Source organism: Salvelinus namaycush, chromosome 28 (assembly GCF_016432855.1).
Source record: "Salvelinus namaycush isolate Seneca chromosome 28, SaNama_1.0, whole genome shotgun sequence".
NCBI lineage: Eukaryota > Metazoa > Chordata > Actinopteri > Salmoniformes > Salmonidae > Salvelinus > Salvelinus namaycush.
Genome location: NC_052334.1, coordinates 39758868 through 39772390, shown reverse-complemented (window position 1 = coordinate 39772390; position 13523 = coordinate 39758868). Strand labels below are relative to the sequence as shown.

Below are 13523 nucleotides of genomic sequence, written 5' to 3'. Positions count from 1 at the left end.
CATGTTCAATTTGGTTTAAATAATGCAAAAACAAAATGTTGGAGAAGAAAGTAAAAGTGCAAAATGTGCCATGTAAAAAAGCTAACGTTTAAGTTCCTTGCTCAGAACATATGGAAGCTGGTGGTTCCTTTTAACTTGAGTCTTCAATATTCCCAGGTAAGAAGTTTTAGGTTGTAGTTATTATAGGACTATTTCTCTATACCATTTGTATTTCATATACCTTTGACTATTGGATGTTCTAATAGGTACTTTAGTATTGCCAGCCTAATCTCGGGAGTCGATAGGCTTGAAGTCATAAACAGCGCAATGCTTGAAGCACAGCGAAGAGCTGCTGGCAAAACGCAGTAAAGTGCTGTTTGAATGAATGCTTACGAGCGTGCTGCTGCCTACCACCGCTCAGTCAGACTGCTCTATCAAATCATAAACTTAGTTATAACACACAGAAATACGAGTCTTAGGTCATTAATATGGTCGAATCCGGAAACTATCATCTCGAAAACAAGACGTTTATTCTTTCAGTGAAATACGGAACCGTTCCGTATTTTATCTAACGGATTGCATCCATAAGTCTAAATATTGCTGTTACATTGCACAACCTTCAATGTTATGTCATAATTATGTACAATTCTGGCAAATGAATTACGGTCTTTGTTAGGAAGAAATGGTCTTCACACAGTTCGCAACGAGCCAGGCGGCCCAAACTGCTGCATATACCCGGACTCTGCTTACACAGAACGCAAGAGAAGTGACACAATTTCCCTAGTTAAAAAAAACTCATGTTAGCAGGCAATATTAACTAAATATACAGATTTAAAAATATATACTTCTGTATTGATTTTAAGAAAGGCCTTGATGTTTATGGTTAGGTACACATTGGTGCAACGACAGGGCTTTTTTCGCAAATGCGCTTGTTAAATCACCTGTTTTGGCGAAGTAGGCTGTGATTCAATGACAAATTAACAGGCACCGCATCGATTATATGCAACGCAGGACAAGCTAGATAAACTAGTAATATCAACCATGTGTAGTTAACTAGTGATTATGTTAAGATCGATTGTTTTTTTATAAGATAAGTTTAATGCTAGCTAGCACCTTACCTTGGCTCCTTGCTGAAGTCGCATAAACAGGTAGTCAGCCTGCCACGCAGTCTCCTCGTGGAGTGCAATGTAATCGGCCATAATCGGTGTCCAAAATGCCGATTACCCAATTGTTATGAAAACTTGAAATCGGCCCTAATTAAAATCGGCCATTCCAATTAAATCGGTCGACCTCTAGTACACACGGGTTTCGATAAAGAAACGCACACCTATATGCAAACATATATGCAAACACACAGGTACATATGCACGCGCACAAACTGCAACATTACAAATTAATCCCATTAGGCATTACTGCAATTCGTTCCAAGGGTATAAAACATAACTGGTGATAACTTATAACTATAAACATTGGGTTAAGGTCCATCCAGTTGCATGGAATTAGATTTTTTTTTAGCAACTTTTTTATTTACACGTGTACAGCTCAGCCCATAGGTATGTGGACAGAGGTGAGGGGTCAGGGGTGAGAGGTCAGGGAGGGGTGAACCTACGTGTGACCAGGTCAAAGGTCCTTCTCTCCTCGGGGTTGGGGCGCACCTGACAGGTCAGAAGGTTGAGCTTAGCCGGTGGTCGGTTTATCTGTGGAACCAACGACACTGGGGTCAATTTCTCACTCTAGGGTCGACCAGAACCGTACCGGCTCAGATATGGTATTTTCACATGGTCTTTTCCAGCATGGTTCCAACACCTATGGTACATGCAGGGCAGCCCAGTACAGCTTGGCTTAACTCAGCTTGGCCCTCTACATAAAAATGCCATCGAGATAGAATTCCTTGAGAAATCCACAAGAAAGGGGACGTGAAAAAGTCCAGAGAAGAGTCCTACTTGATACCAGACTGAAAAGCTATTGAGGGGTATATTTCGAGGGCATCAGAAATCTGTTACCTGATTTAAAAAGTTACAGGTGGTCAGGTATACAGTAGTTGGAGGATTACTTTTGGCAGTGAGCTTTACTGTATGTTTTATGGGGTACAGGAAATGAGACGGTGAGAGATGTTGGTTGCGTCCCAAATGGTACCCTATATGGTGCCCTGGTCAAAAGTAGTGCATTATATAGGGAATATGGTGCCATTTGAGACGTAGCCATTGTCGAGTCTCACCGTGCTGTGGGAGATGGTCAGACAGCCGTACTTGACTCCGCACTTCCTCTTCTGCCACACCTTCCGAATCCTGGAGGAGATGCAGAGAAGGAGAGCGAGGAGGAGGGAGAGAGCGAGAGACACAGACCACAGTCTTAGTCAGGCATAACTTACTGTATATCTACCATCAAGCTCACTCATTTGTTGGAATACAAGTTTCCCCAACTGATTTCCCCCCCCCCCCCCCCCCCCCCCATGTTATTACACTAATCTAACGCTCTGAGAACAAGGAGAGAACAGGGGAGGGAGGGGCAAGAATAGAGACATAGGCCTGCTTTTGGACTTCCAGACTTCCTTGCTCTCCCTCCTCTATCGCTCCCCCCCTTTCTCTCTCTGCATGACATGGCTTAGCTAGAGGAGCTGGATCCACTCAGGCCTCTCAGCCTAGATCCAAACCCCAGAATAATGGAGACCAGCTGAGGCTGACATGGCACGGTGATTCCCAGCCTCTCCATCTCAATGTCACGCTCCACACGGCTACATACCCCTTATTAAATGACAGCTTTGCATACTCTTGGCATCCTCTCAACCAGCTTCATGAGGTAGTCACCTGGAATGCATTTCAATTAACAGGTGTGCTTAAAAGTTAATTTGTGGAATTTCTTTCCTTCTTAATGCCAATCAGAAGACAGCCCTATTTGGTAAAAGACCAAGTCCATAATATGGCAAGAACAGCTCAAATAAGCAAAAAAGAAACGACAGTCCATCATTTCTTTAAGACATGGTACGTGGACTTGGAGCCTCGTTGTCAGTGTATATACATTGTCAGTATATTTATCAGTGACTTGACCTTTTCCACACAGACTCACCCGTCACTCCTCTTCTGTAGGAAGCCTGACTTCTCTGTGCCGTACTTCTTGTTGCCTTGAGGTTGGTGTATGCTGTATCCGTTGCCCGAGTTCTTTCTGTTCAGGTATTCCTATCACAAAACAGTAGAGTGACTTAGTCCCAGAAAATTGTTTTAGAACAATATTAAAAGCAAGATAGACTACTGTTTATTGAATGACACTGGAACAACAAATAGGTAGCACATTCCTATTGAACAAGCACAGGTAGTCCCTCTCGGTTTCAGTCCATTTTCTTCCGTTTGGTGCCCAATGAACATGGCCCAGCACAGAATGTGTAGAGGTGTTTGAGTTCTGTAGGGGTGTAAACCATACTTCTTTCCCCTCCACCTGTAGCAGCAGCCTAAGGGAGTCTCGTAGCTGAGAGAGCTGTCTCACTTCCTCATCCTGGTCCTGTCGTACCTACAGCACACAGACGCACACAAAGGACAGATCAGAGTGTTAGCTAAATACAAATCTACTGTATCGAATACAAAACACATTGATTTCTGGCGTTGATTGCAGCTTTGGACACAAAACCAACTTTTTCCCAGAAAATAGTGGCTGTGGGATGGGATGTTTTGTTGACATGGCCTCAAGCAATGGGTGTGGACAGCTATAAAACCAAGTTTTGCATAACGTTGCAAAATAAAGTGTCTACGGTGCTAGAACAATAGAACACTCTTTGGTTTCTGGGGCCCCATCTTAGTCTGATCCCAGATCCGTTTGTGCTGCCTTGCCAACTCCTAGACCGCACAAACCACCAGGCTAGCCTAGTACCACCCCTATCTGCCTGTCGCATTAATGAATCATGAAAAAGGCCAAACCAGTATATTTTCATAATACTTCCTTGAACATGAGAAATAGCGAGCCTGAGCTTGGCCCCTTTCAGAACAAGAATCACCGATACTCATTAAAGTCAAGTGTCCGTTACTAATACTGTGCCTGATGGGCCACTAGACAAAACATCTAGTGGCCCTTTTGAGTACTTCAGATTATCACAGGTGTCTGTAATAAACTCACACAGAGGGCCAGAGATTATCACGTGTAAAATATATGACAATTAAATAAGATCATTTTTTTTAAATTAAAAATAGAATAACAGCTTTAAAACATCCTAAATATAAACCAACTTAGTGAATACAATGTGTGTTTAATATGAGTGTTTCAGCAAGAAATATCCTTTATATTTACACACCGATTTATTTTACTATGTCAAAATGTATTAGTTGTCAATGGTGGCAGTTGTGAAAAAAGCCAAAAGTTGGAAGAGTTGCAGAGCTGCAATATGTAACTTTTTGGGCGACCTGACCAAATTCACTTAGAAATGTGTGTTATAGATCTGTCATTATCATTGAAAGCAAGTCTAAGAAGCGCCATTTCTATGATTCCCGTTCTTAAGTTTAACTTTCGGTTTTGTACACCAGCTGAAAATACAATATTTTTGGTTATGGAAAATAGATTTCACAGCGGTTTGATGGTACAATGATTCTCTACAATATATTTGCTTGTTTTGTCAAACTGAAATTAGGCAAACTATTATAATTTTAGCAACCAGGAAATGGCAGCGCGATTTCTGCATAGTGCATCTTTAATTGAAAATTATGTAATTGTTGAATAGATAATTTTTTCATTAATTAGGCCATTTTCTCTTGAACCATATGGTCTATCTACTAGACATAGAAATAAGAACACAGAAAGTAATACTATATGAATACATTTTTAAAAAGTTATTCAAGTATAAATTACCAAAGTTATGATAGACTGCCATAGATTTACTGTTAATTACCAAAATGAATGAGGATTCCAGTAACTTTGGTAAATTACCGGTAGCTTTGCAACCCTATGGCAGAGAGAGGGAGACCGAGAGGGAGAAAGAGACAGCCAACACACATGCGAGAGAGTTAACCTTAGCTTAGATAAGCAAATCTAGGTCATTAGGCCTACCAGGCTCTCCACCGTACATATTCAGCTATCATTTCCACATTACTGTCAGGTAACCTAGTTTGGTTGTTGGGGGAGGGGGTAAAGGATTTGGAAACCTGTCTGGGTGGTTATAGTGGAAGGGGAGTGTGCTTCCATTGAAATTGGGAATTGCATCAAATAGCAGCCTGTGGGTTGGGAAAGTCTGGGAGGAGAGAGAGGAGGTCGAGGGTTAAGAGGGTTGGTTGTTAAAGAGGAATTTGACTGTAGCTTACGCAACTGTTGTCTGTCTGAGATTTAGTTGCCTGCTAGCGATGTGTTCTGTTATTGTGTCTGGGCTTCCGTAGGCAGTTGGAAATCTGTGGGGGGGGGGGGGGGGGTTGTTGTTTATGTACGTGCTTGCGTGAGCATCAGACAGCCTGCTAGACACACACGGAGATTAGCCCTAAAACCTAACCTTCCACTAACCCCATTCGAAACAGACAAGGGTCTCGACGTTTCAGATTGATACAGTTCCGTGGCTATGACTAAGTTTGAAATATTTCAACCTCAGACAGCTTAACTGCCAAAACAACCACCTGTACAAGCTGTAGTATAAATGGTAGTCACCATAGAACTGTAATCTAGATTACAGTTCTAAGGTAGTCAACGTGGTAGAGAAGACATGGTTCGTATCATAGTTTCAGAAAGCAGGTCAGCAGTTAGAATAGAATCTGACCTTTGACCCAGACAGTAAATCTGTGGTGACTGACTTGCATTCTAGATAAGATAGCACATTCAAAACAAAGGTAAGGGAAATGCATAGAAATAGATTTACTAGTCAACATACTGGGAAATGTGCCAGTAGTTATTTTTTTACGACTGGCCCTCGATAGGCTTGTGGACATTCCAGTTAAATCCTCTCTTGTGGACGGAGAGACTGACTGAAGTAGACAAAAGGTAGTAACATTCCACTTAAATCCTCTCGTACAGGAAGGCGAAACTGGCTGACAAACAGACAAGTAGAAAAAACACATAAAATACTTATTACCGTGTGGACAGACGAAGCCAGCTTCTCCACAAAAGGACTAAGGTTCTCGGCAGCTTTTAAGCCGTCCTGGAAGAAACTGAGACGAGACAACAATGCCTTAACACTCAGGTACATGACCCACCAAAACACGCACGCAGGCACACAGGTTTTAAGAGCTCCTAGCATACCAAGTCGAACAAACACTACATATGCAACAAATAGTTAAGTACCGTGGCAATAGCTAGTGAAAGGAAGACAAAACTGAACAGCCACAACATTTTACACCAGAAGCCAAAGTAACATTCCTGACGTAAACCCTTTGTGGTGCTACTCTGTGTAGTAGCTGGGAAACTCAACAGTAGGTTGCATATGAAAGCCATATGCTTTACCATAAGTCCCTTTGATACTTCCATGCCAAACTGGCTCTGATACTTTCTTTTACACATGATCCTCTCAAGCACAGTTCCACTAACTATATAATAGACTATAACCGGGCCAATGCAGTCCAGCTCAACTTGGTTTGGCGTGAAAAAGGGCATGAATGCAGCATAGAAGGAGAACTTACTTGAGCTGGGCCTGGAAGTACTTGATGAGACTCTGGAGCAGGTCTGGACCCTGGCGCACCTTCAGTTCCTGGATCTTTAGCAAGTACTGGACAAACCAGAGGATGTAGCGTTAGTAACCATGGTTACAGAGCTTAGGTTTCAGTTAGGTTCCGAAACTGTCAGTGGTTATAGACCACAATTAAGTTGTGCATCATTTTACTGATTCAAATCAGTCACTCTTTAATCCTGGTTTAGTGTATATTTGAATAGGGCCTGGAGTTTTTCCTGACCTGACTAGGAAAAAGTCCAGGTATTCGTGGTCACGTCATGGTCAGCAAAAATGCTGGACCTTAACATAAACAAGTCTTTCCTCTGTTGAAGACGGTATGGTTTTCAGGACTTAGCCCAAACATGAAATAACAGAACCATTTCAGGGTGTGTTTTCTCCCTGATCCATTTTAACTGTTTGAAGTCTGTTGCTTTATAATAAAAAAATTATAATAAAATAAAAGGTAGGAAAAAGCATTTGGAGCCAGCTGTAGGAACTCGCTGCTGCTTGTGGAAGGAATGACTGCAGTCTGCTTCGTCTCTGCTCCATAAAGACTTGTTTAAAGCCATCTGTCTGCGGCTTCATTAGGCAACAAACGAGAGAGGATTTATTTTTTTTAAGACAGAAACTTACAACCTTGATTTATCCTATAAGAAATATTTTTTCTGTTGCGTGCCCTGATGAATAGGACCCAGGCGAGAGCCTTGGAGGAAGGGGAATAATTCCCCTCTTCTTCTCCTCCATCCATCTCAGCAGCTGACCTCACAGAGAGAGTGCAACTAAAGAACAAATTCCCCTACGCTCGTAAAGTGTAACTGTGAGCTACAACCTTGACTGAGCTTAGGAGTCCAATGGTACCGATTCCAATCTGTGCTCCACATTTTACATCGTCTGCCACCCCCACCTTGATCTAAGCTGTGCTGTTCAGGGGAGAAGTTGTCCTTATGCACAGATCTAGGATCCTAATCAACTCAAAATAAGTCATTTTCACCATGATAAAACTGATTCTGATACAAATACAAAAAGGTTTTCTGGTGAGTGTTTTGCATTGGTCTGTGTCAGGTATTGTGAAAGTCCGTTAGGTGCGCGCCTGTAATTGCTATTTGAAGTGGACAAAATAGCATATTTATTGAATTAAGTATTTCAAAAGCCATGGTATATCCTTGTAGGTAACAACATCACAAGGATAAAATGTATAGTAAAGCTTTTTAAATTGTCAAAAATCGACCTACAAAAAAATGCAGACACACACTCAAGTAATCGAGTACTAAGGTCCGTTCAGATATCTGATTAGCCGTGCCCATCCCTAGTGTGTGTGTGTGTGTGTGTGTATGCGCGCGCGTTTCCTGTCTAGTCTCAGCTCCATGCCCCCACCTCACACATCTGCAGCTGGAAGGTCCTCCTCTCTCGCGCCATGTCCTCCGTCACGTTGTATCCCTCAGTCTTGATCAGGCCCAGCTGCCGACTCTTCTCCCTCCTCTCCTTCTCCAGTTTCCCACTGAGAGAGAGAGAGATAAGAGTTTGAGAGAAATGTATGGATACCCTTAATGAAAACAAATAGCGGTAGAAAATGTAGCAGGGCAGACAAAACAGCTGCTGAGGAGACCAGGGACAGCGCATGAGAAAGTGTGTGCATGTTTGTGAGAGAAAGAGATCTGGGTGGATTTACATGATACAGTCAGCAGGTATTTCCTCTCCTAATCTTTGCCCTGTTACACATCCTATTCCTGTAACACACTCCCTTTTTTGTGGAGGTGAAGCCACCTTCATATATTTTGAGCTTATATTAGCCAACATTCAATTTAGACCAATAGTGTAATGTCTGAGCTCAAATTTAGATTGGAAAGTGCCATGCCTCAGCAATTGAACATTATTGGATGTGTATAAATACCACTCACACAAGTTTGGACACACCTACTCATTCCAGGGTTTTTCTTTATTTTTACTATTTTCTACATTGTAGAATAATAGTGAAGACATCAACTATGAAATAACACATGGAATCATGTAGAAAGCAAAAAGCTTAAACAAATCAAAATATATTTTATATTCTTCAAAGTAGCCACCCTTTGCCTTGACAGCTTTGCACACTCTTGGCATTCTCTCAACCAGCTTCATGAGGTAGTCACCTGGAATGTATTTCAATTAACAGGTGTGCCTTGTTCAAAGTAAATTTGTGGAATTTCTTTCCTTCTTAATGCGTTTGAGCATGCGTTTCAGTTGTGTTGTGACAAGGTAGGGGTGGGTATACAGAAGATTATTTGGTAAAAGACCAAGTCCGAATTATGGCAAGAACAGCTCAAACGAGCAAAGAGAAACAGTCCATCATTACTTTAGGATATGAAGGTCAGTCAATACAGAATTTCAAGAACTTTAAAAAAGTTTCTTCAAGTGAAGTGGCAAAAACCATCAAGCGCTATGATGAAACTGGCTCTCATGAGGACCGCCACAGGAAAGGAAGACCCAGAGTTACCTCTGCTGCAGAGGATAAGTTCATGAGAGTTACTAGCCTCAGAAATTGCAGCCCAAATAAATGCTTCACGGAGTTCAAGTAACAGACACATCTCAACATCAACAGTTCAGAGAATGCGTGAATAAGGCCTTCATGGCTTGCTTGGGCCAAGAAACACGAGCAATGGACATTAGACTGGTGGAAATCTGTCCTTTGGTCTGATGAGTGCAAATGAGAGATTTTTGGTTCCAACCGCCATGTCTTTGTGAGACGCAGAGTAGGTGAACGGATGGTCTCCGCATGTGTAGTTCCCACTGTGAAAAATAGAGGTGGTGTTACTGTGTGGGGGTGCTTTGCTGGTGACACTGATTTATTTAGAATTCAAGGCACACTTAACCAGCATGGCTACCACAGCATTTCGCAGCGATACACCATCCCATCTGGTTTTTGCTTAGGACTATCATTTGTTTTTCAACAGGACAAGGACCCAAAACAGACCTCCAGGCTGTGTAAGGGCTATTTGACCAAGAAGAAGAGTGATGAGTGCTGCATCAGATGACCTGGCATCCACAATCACCCGACCTCAACCCAATTGAGATGGTTTGGGATGAGTTGGACCGCGGAGTGAAGGAAAAGCAGCCAACAAGTGCGCACCGGGTGGCGCAGTGGTCTAAGGCACTGCATCGCAGTGCTAGCTGTGCCACCAGAGATTCTGGGTTCGAGCCCAGGCTCTGTCGCAGCCGGCCGCGACCGGGAGGTCCATTGGGCGGCGCACAATTGGCCCAGCGTCGTCCGGGTTAGGGAGGGTTTGGACGGCAGGGATATTCTTGTCTCATCGCGCACTAGCGACTCCTGCGGCAGGCCGGGTGCAGTGCACGCTGACACGGTCGCCAGGTGTACGGTGTTTCCTCCGACACATTGGTGCGGCTGGCTTCCGGGTTGGATGTGCATTGTGTCAAGAAGCAGTGCGGCTAGGTTGGGTTTCGGGGGACGCATGGCTCTCGACCTTCACCTCTCCTGAGTCCATGCGGGAGTTGCAGCGATGAGACAAGACTGTAACTACTACCAATTGTATACCACGAAATTGGGGAGAAAAATGGGTTAAAATAAATTAATAACAAGTGCTCAGCATATGTGGGAACTCCTTCAAGACTGTTCGGAAAGCATTCCTCATGAAGCTGGTTGAGAGAATGCCAAGATTGTGCAAAGCTGGCATCAAGCAATGGGTGGCTACTTTGAAGAATCTAAAAATATATGTTGATTTGTTTAACACTTTTTGGTTACTACATGATTCCATGTTTTATTTCATAGTTTTGATGTCTTCACTACTATTCTACAATAATACAAATAAAGGAAAACCCTTGAATGGGTAGGTGTGTCCAAACTTCCGACTGGTACTGTATATATCCTTCTGAGAGATGGACCACACAAAGAATAGGACTAAAATCCTTATAATCACTATCAACTTACACTTTGATGTCATAGTCCTTCCAGCTCTTCTCCAACTGTTTCTTCAGCTCCTAAAGAATATGAAAAAGATGGTGATGACCAGCTTGGCATCCGCTCCAGACAAATCAAATAAACATGGCCTCTAGTCTACTATATATCATCTAAACTGTGGACATTCACAGGACACTGCACAGGAGGCCCCAGTCACTCCCCTTGTATAACGCTTCAACAAAGCGGTTTTACAATAAGATCTACTGCCGGTGAATGACTCATTATGTAGGGCCAGGGGTTTTCCATGACCATGTGACCTGACCAGGTAAAACTCCAGGTCCTATTAGTAATAGTCTAAGCCTATTTAAAACAGTGGCCCAGTTTCTCCTGGTAGAGTCACATGGTCAGGAAAAACTCCCGACCATATTTACACATGTTTTTTTAATGGTACAGATACAAACAGACTGACATATTGAATGAAGAATCGCTCATCCGATGGGATGCAACAGTTTAAAAAGCTTTCACTAATTTGCGACACCCAACACAATATGAGTGTTGGTCATAAAATGGCACTAGACAGTAGTAAGTGCACAGAGCTGATGTTTTACAGGGTTGTGGTTTACTCTTAGACGAGGTGCATCTCTAGCTGACTTTACAGACACCGACTGTGGGAGGAGGCAGGGAGAGTTAGTGCACAGTAGGTTACACAGAAGACTTACAGTTTCGTACACTACAGTAGAGGTAATCGTAGGGTCGCAAAATTCCAGGAACTTTCCCCAAAATTCCCAGTTGGAAGATTCCTGGAATAAGGAGGGGATATGCAGGATATTCGGGAACCCTACCAACCGGGCTTTCTGGAAAACCTGGCAATATTGGGAAAGTTACTGGAATCTTCGTTACAACCCTAGTTACTCACCAGTCTGCTGTCTCTGAGCTCACTCTTCAGGACGTTCTCCAGGGGGAAGGAGATGATGTTGTTCAGGTTCTGGACCTGGAAGACAGAAACAACGAGTCACATAGCTACACAAACCCCCCATTTTTGATTTACAATGATGAAATAACAAAAACCTGTATTGGTTCCTTTGGATCATATGTTGTTCCAGTTTTTTTATTGAGTCACATTTCAGGGGACGGCTTGAGGGATGGGACGGCTCCGGGTGCACCACAACGTACCAGAATTTGTACACGACCAAATCAAATGAGATTCAGATGGAATAAGTGTATTGCATACTGTATTCTGGTTACTTCCCGAGATCCTTCCCGTCGCGCATCGAATTGGACTACAGATGAACGGTGCACATTTTAGGACATCCACAACACATGAATGTCCTAAAAGATATACGCCATACAGATAAAAGTTGTCGTAAAAAGTCTGTCAGTCCAGTCCTCCTCCACCTCTGCTCTTACAGGCCGATACATGATACACTACCACCTGAACCCTAACCCAGGAACAAGGACATGTCCTAAAATGTACACCATACACATGAATGCGCTGCTCTTTAAGGAGTGAAACATAATATAAACACCACCAACATGGCGCCCTGCAATCCCCTCCCTCACTCTTATCATGGTGCAGATTTGGCTCGGGACCAAAGCAGGGTGGTGACCTGCTGAATGATTAGCTCCACGGTCTATTTAGGTTTATTCTTGTTCTCTCACACAATTTTCTACCCCGTCCACTTCTGGCATCATAATACAGTACCTCTATAGAGTAGAGAGTATTACTTTATTAATCCCAATTTGGGAAATTGTTTTATCACAGCATGCATCAATGACTTACAAGGGCAGGACACGCAACAATGACCAACACACGATAATAAAAAATAAAAAAACGATGCATATTAAAGACAAAGGCAACTGCACCATAGTCTCCCGAAAATAGAGCGATTCTAATGCTGTTTTCTATCCTACTCTGGCGGAAAACAAGCAACCATTGTTTAATAGGAAGACCTCAAAACAGTTTATGAATTTATAGAGGTCTGTGTCCATTTAAGCTCCTCTTGCAAAACTACATTGAACAAAATAGAAAGGCAACATGTAAAGTGTCGGTCCCATGTTTCATGAGCTGAAATAAAAGATCTGTTGTTCCAAATGTTCGAAAGCTTATTTCTCTCCAATGTTGTGCACAAATGTATTTACGGCCATGTTCGTGAGCATTTCTCCCTTGCCAAGATAATCCACCCACCACGTGTGGCGTATCAAGAAGCTGATTAAACAGCGTGGTCATTATACAGGTGCCCCATGTGCTAGTGACAAAAGGCCACTAAAATGTGCCGTTGTGTCACACAATGCCACAGATGTCTCAAGTTGAGGGATCGTGCAATTGGGCATGCTGACTACAGGAATGTCCACCAGAGCTGTTGCCAGAGAATTGAATGTTAATTTTTCTACCATAAGCTGCCTCCAACGTTTTAGAGAATTTGTCAGTTCGTCCAACTGGCCTCAACCACATGTAACCCCCAGCCCAGGGCCACATCCGGCTTCTTTACCTGCTGGATCGTCTGAGATCAGCCACCCAGACAGCTGATGAAACTGTGGGTTTACACAACCATTGAATTCCTGTCACAAACAGTCTCAGGGAAGCTTATCTGCGTGCTCGTTGTCCTCACCAAGGTCTTGACGTGACTGCAGTTCGGCGTGGTAACTGACTTCAGTGGGCAAATGCTCAACTTCTATGCCACTGGCACGCTGAAGTGTGCTCTTCACGGATCAATACCGGTTTCAACTAGCAGACAGTGTTTATGACGTTGTGTGGGCAAGCGGTTCGCTGATGTCAATGTGTGCCCCATGGTGGTGGGGTTATGGTATGGGCAGGCATAAACTACGGAAAATGAACACAATTGTATTTGATCAAATCTCAATTTGAATACACAGGAATACTGTGACGAGATCCTGAGGCCCATTGTCGTGCCATTCATCCACTGCCATCACCTCATGTTTCAGCATGATAATGCACAGCCCCATGTCGCAAGGATCTGTACACAATTCCTGGAAAATGTCCCATTTCTTCCATGGCCTGCATAATCACCAGAAATGTCACCCAAA

The 13523-nt window shown here is 43.0% G+C and overlaps 1 protein-coding gene across 4 annotated transcripts in view; it reads right to left on the bottom strand.

Moving 5' to 3' along the window:
- asap3 (ArfGAP with SH3 domain, ankyrin repeat and PH domain 3) overlaps nt 1-13523 on the bottom strand; it is a 46373-nt gene that overhangs the window by 17422 nt on the left and 15428 nt on the right. For all 4 annotated transcript variants that reach the window (XM_038967028.1, XM_038967030.1, XM_038967029.1 and 1 more), the window contains exons 4-12: nt 11395-11469; nt 10509-10558; nt 7961-8084; nt 6558-6643; nt 6014-6089; nt 3397-3483; nt 3046-3155; nt 2198-2267; nt 1589-1676 (exon numbers count right to left, since the gene is read on the bottom strand). In XM_038967028.1, coding sequence (XP_038822956.1) covers nt 1589-1676; nt 2198-2267; nt 3046-3155; nt 3397-3483; nt 6014-6089; nt 6558-6643; nt 7961-8084; nt 10509-10558; nt 11395-11469 — 766 coding nt within the window. The remainder of the gene's footprint in view (nt 1-1588; nt 1677-2197; nt 2268-3045; nt 3156-3396; nt 3484-6013; nt 6090-6557; nt 6644-7960; nt 8085-10508; nt 10559-11394; nt 11470-13523) is intronic.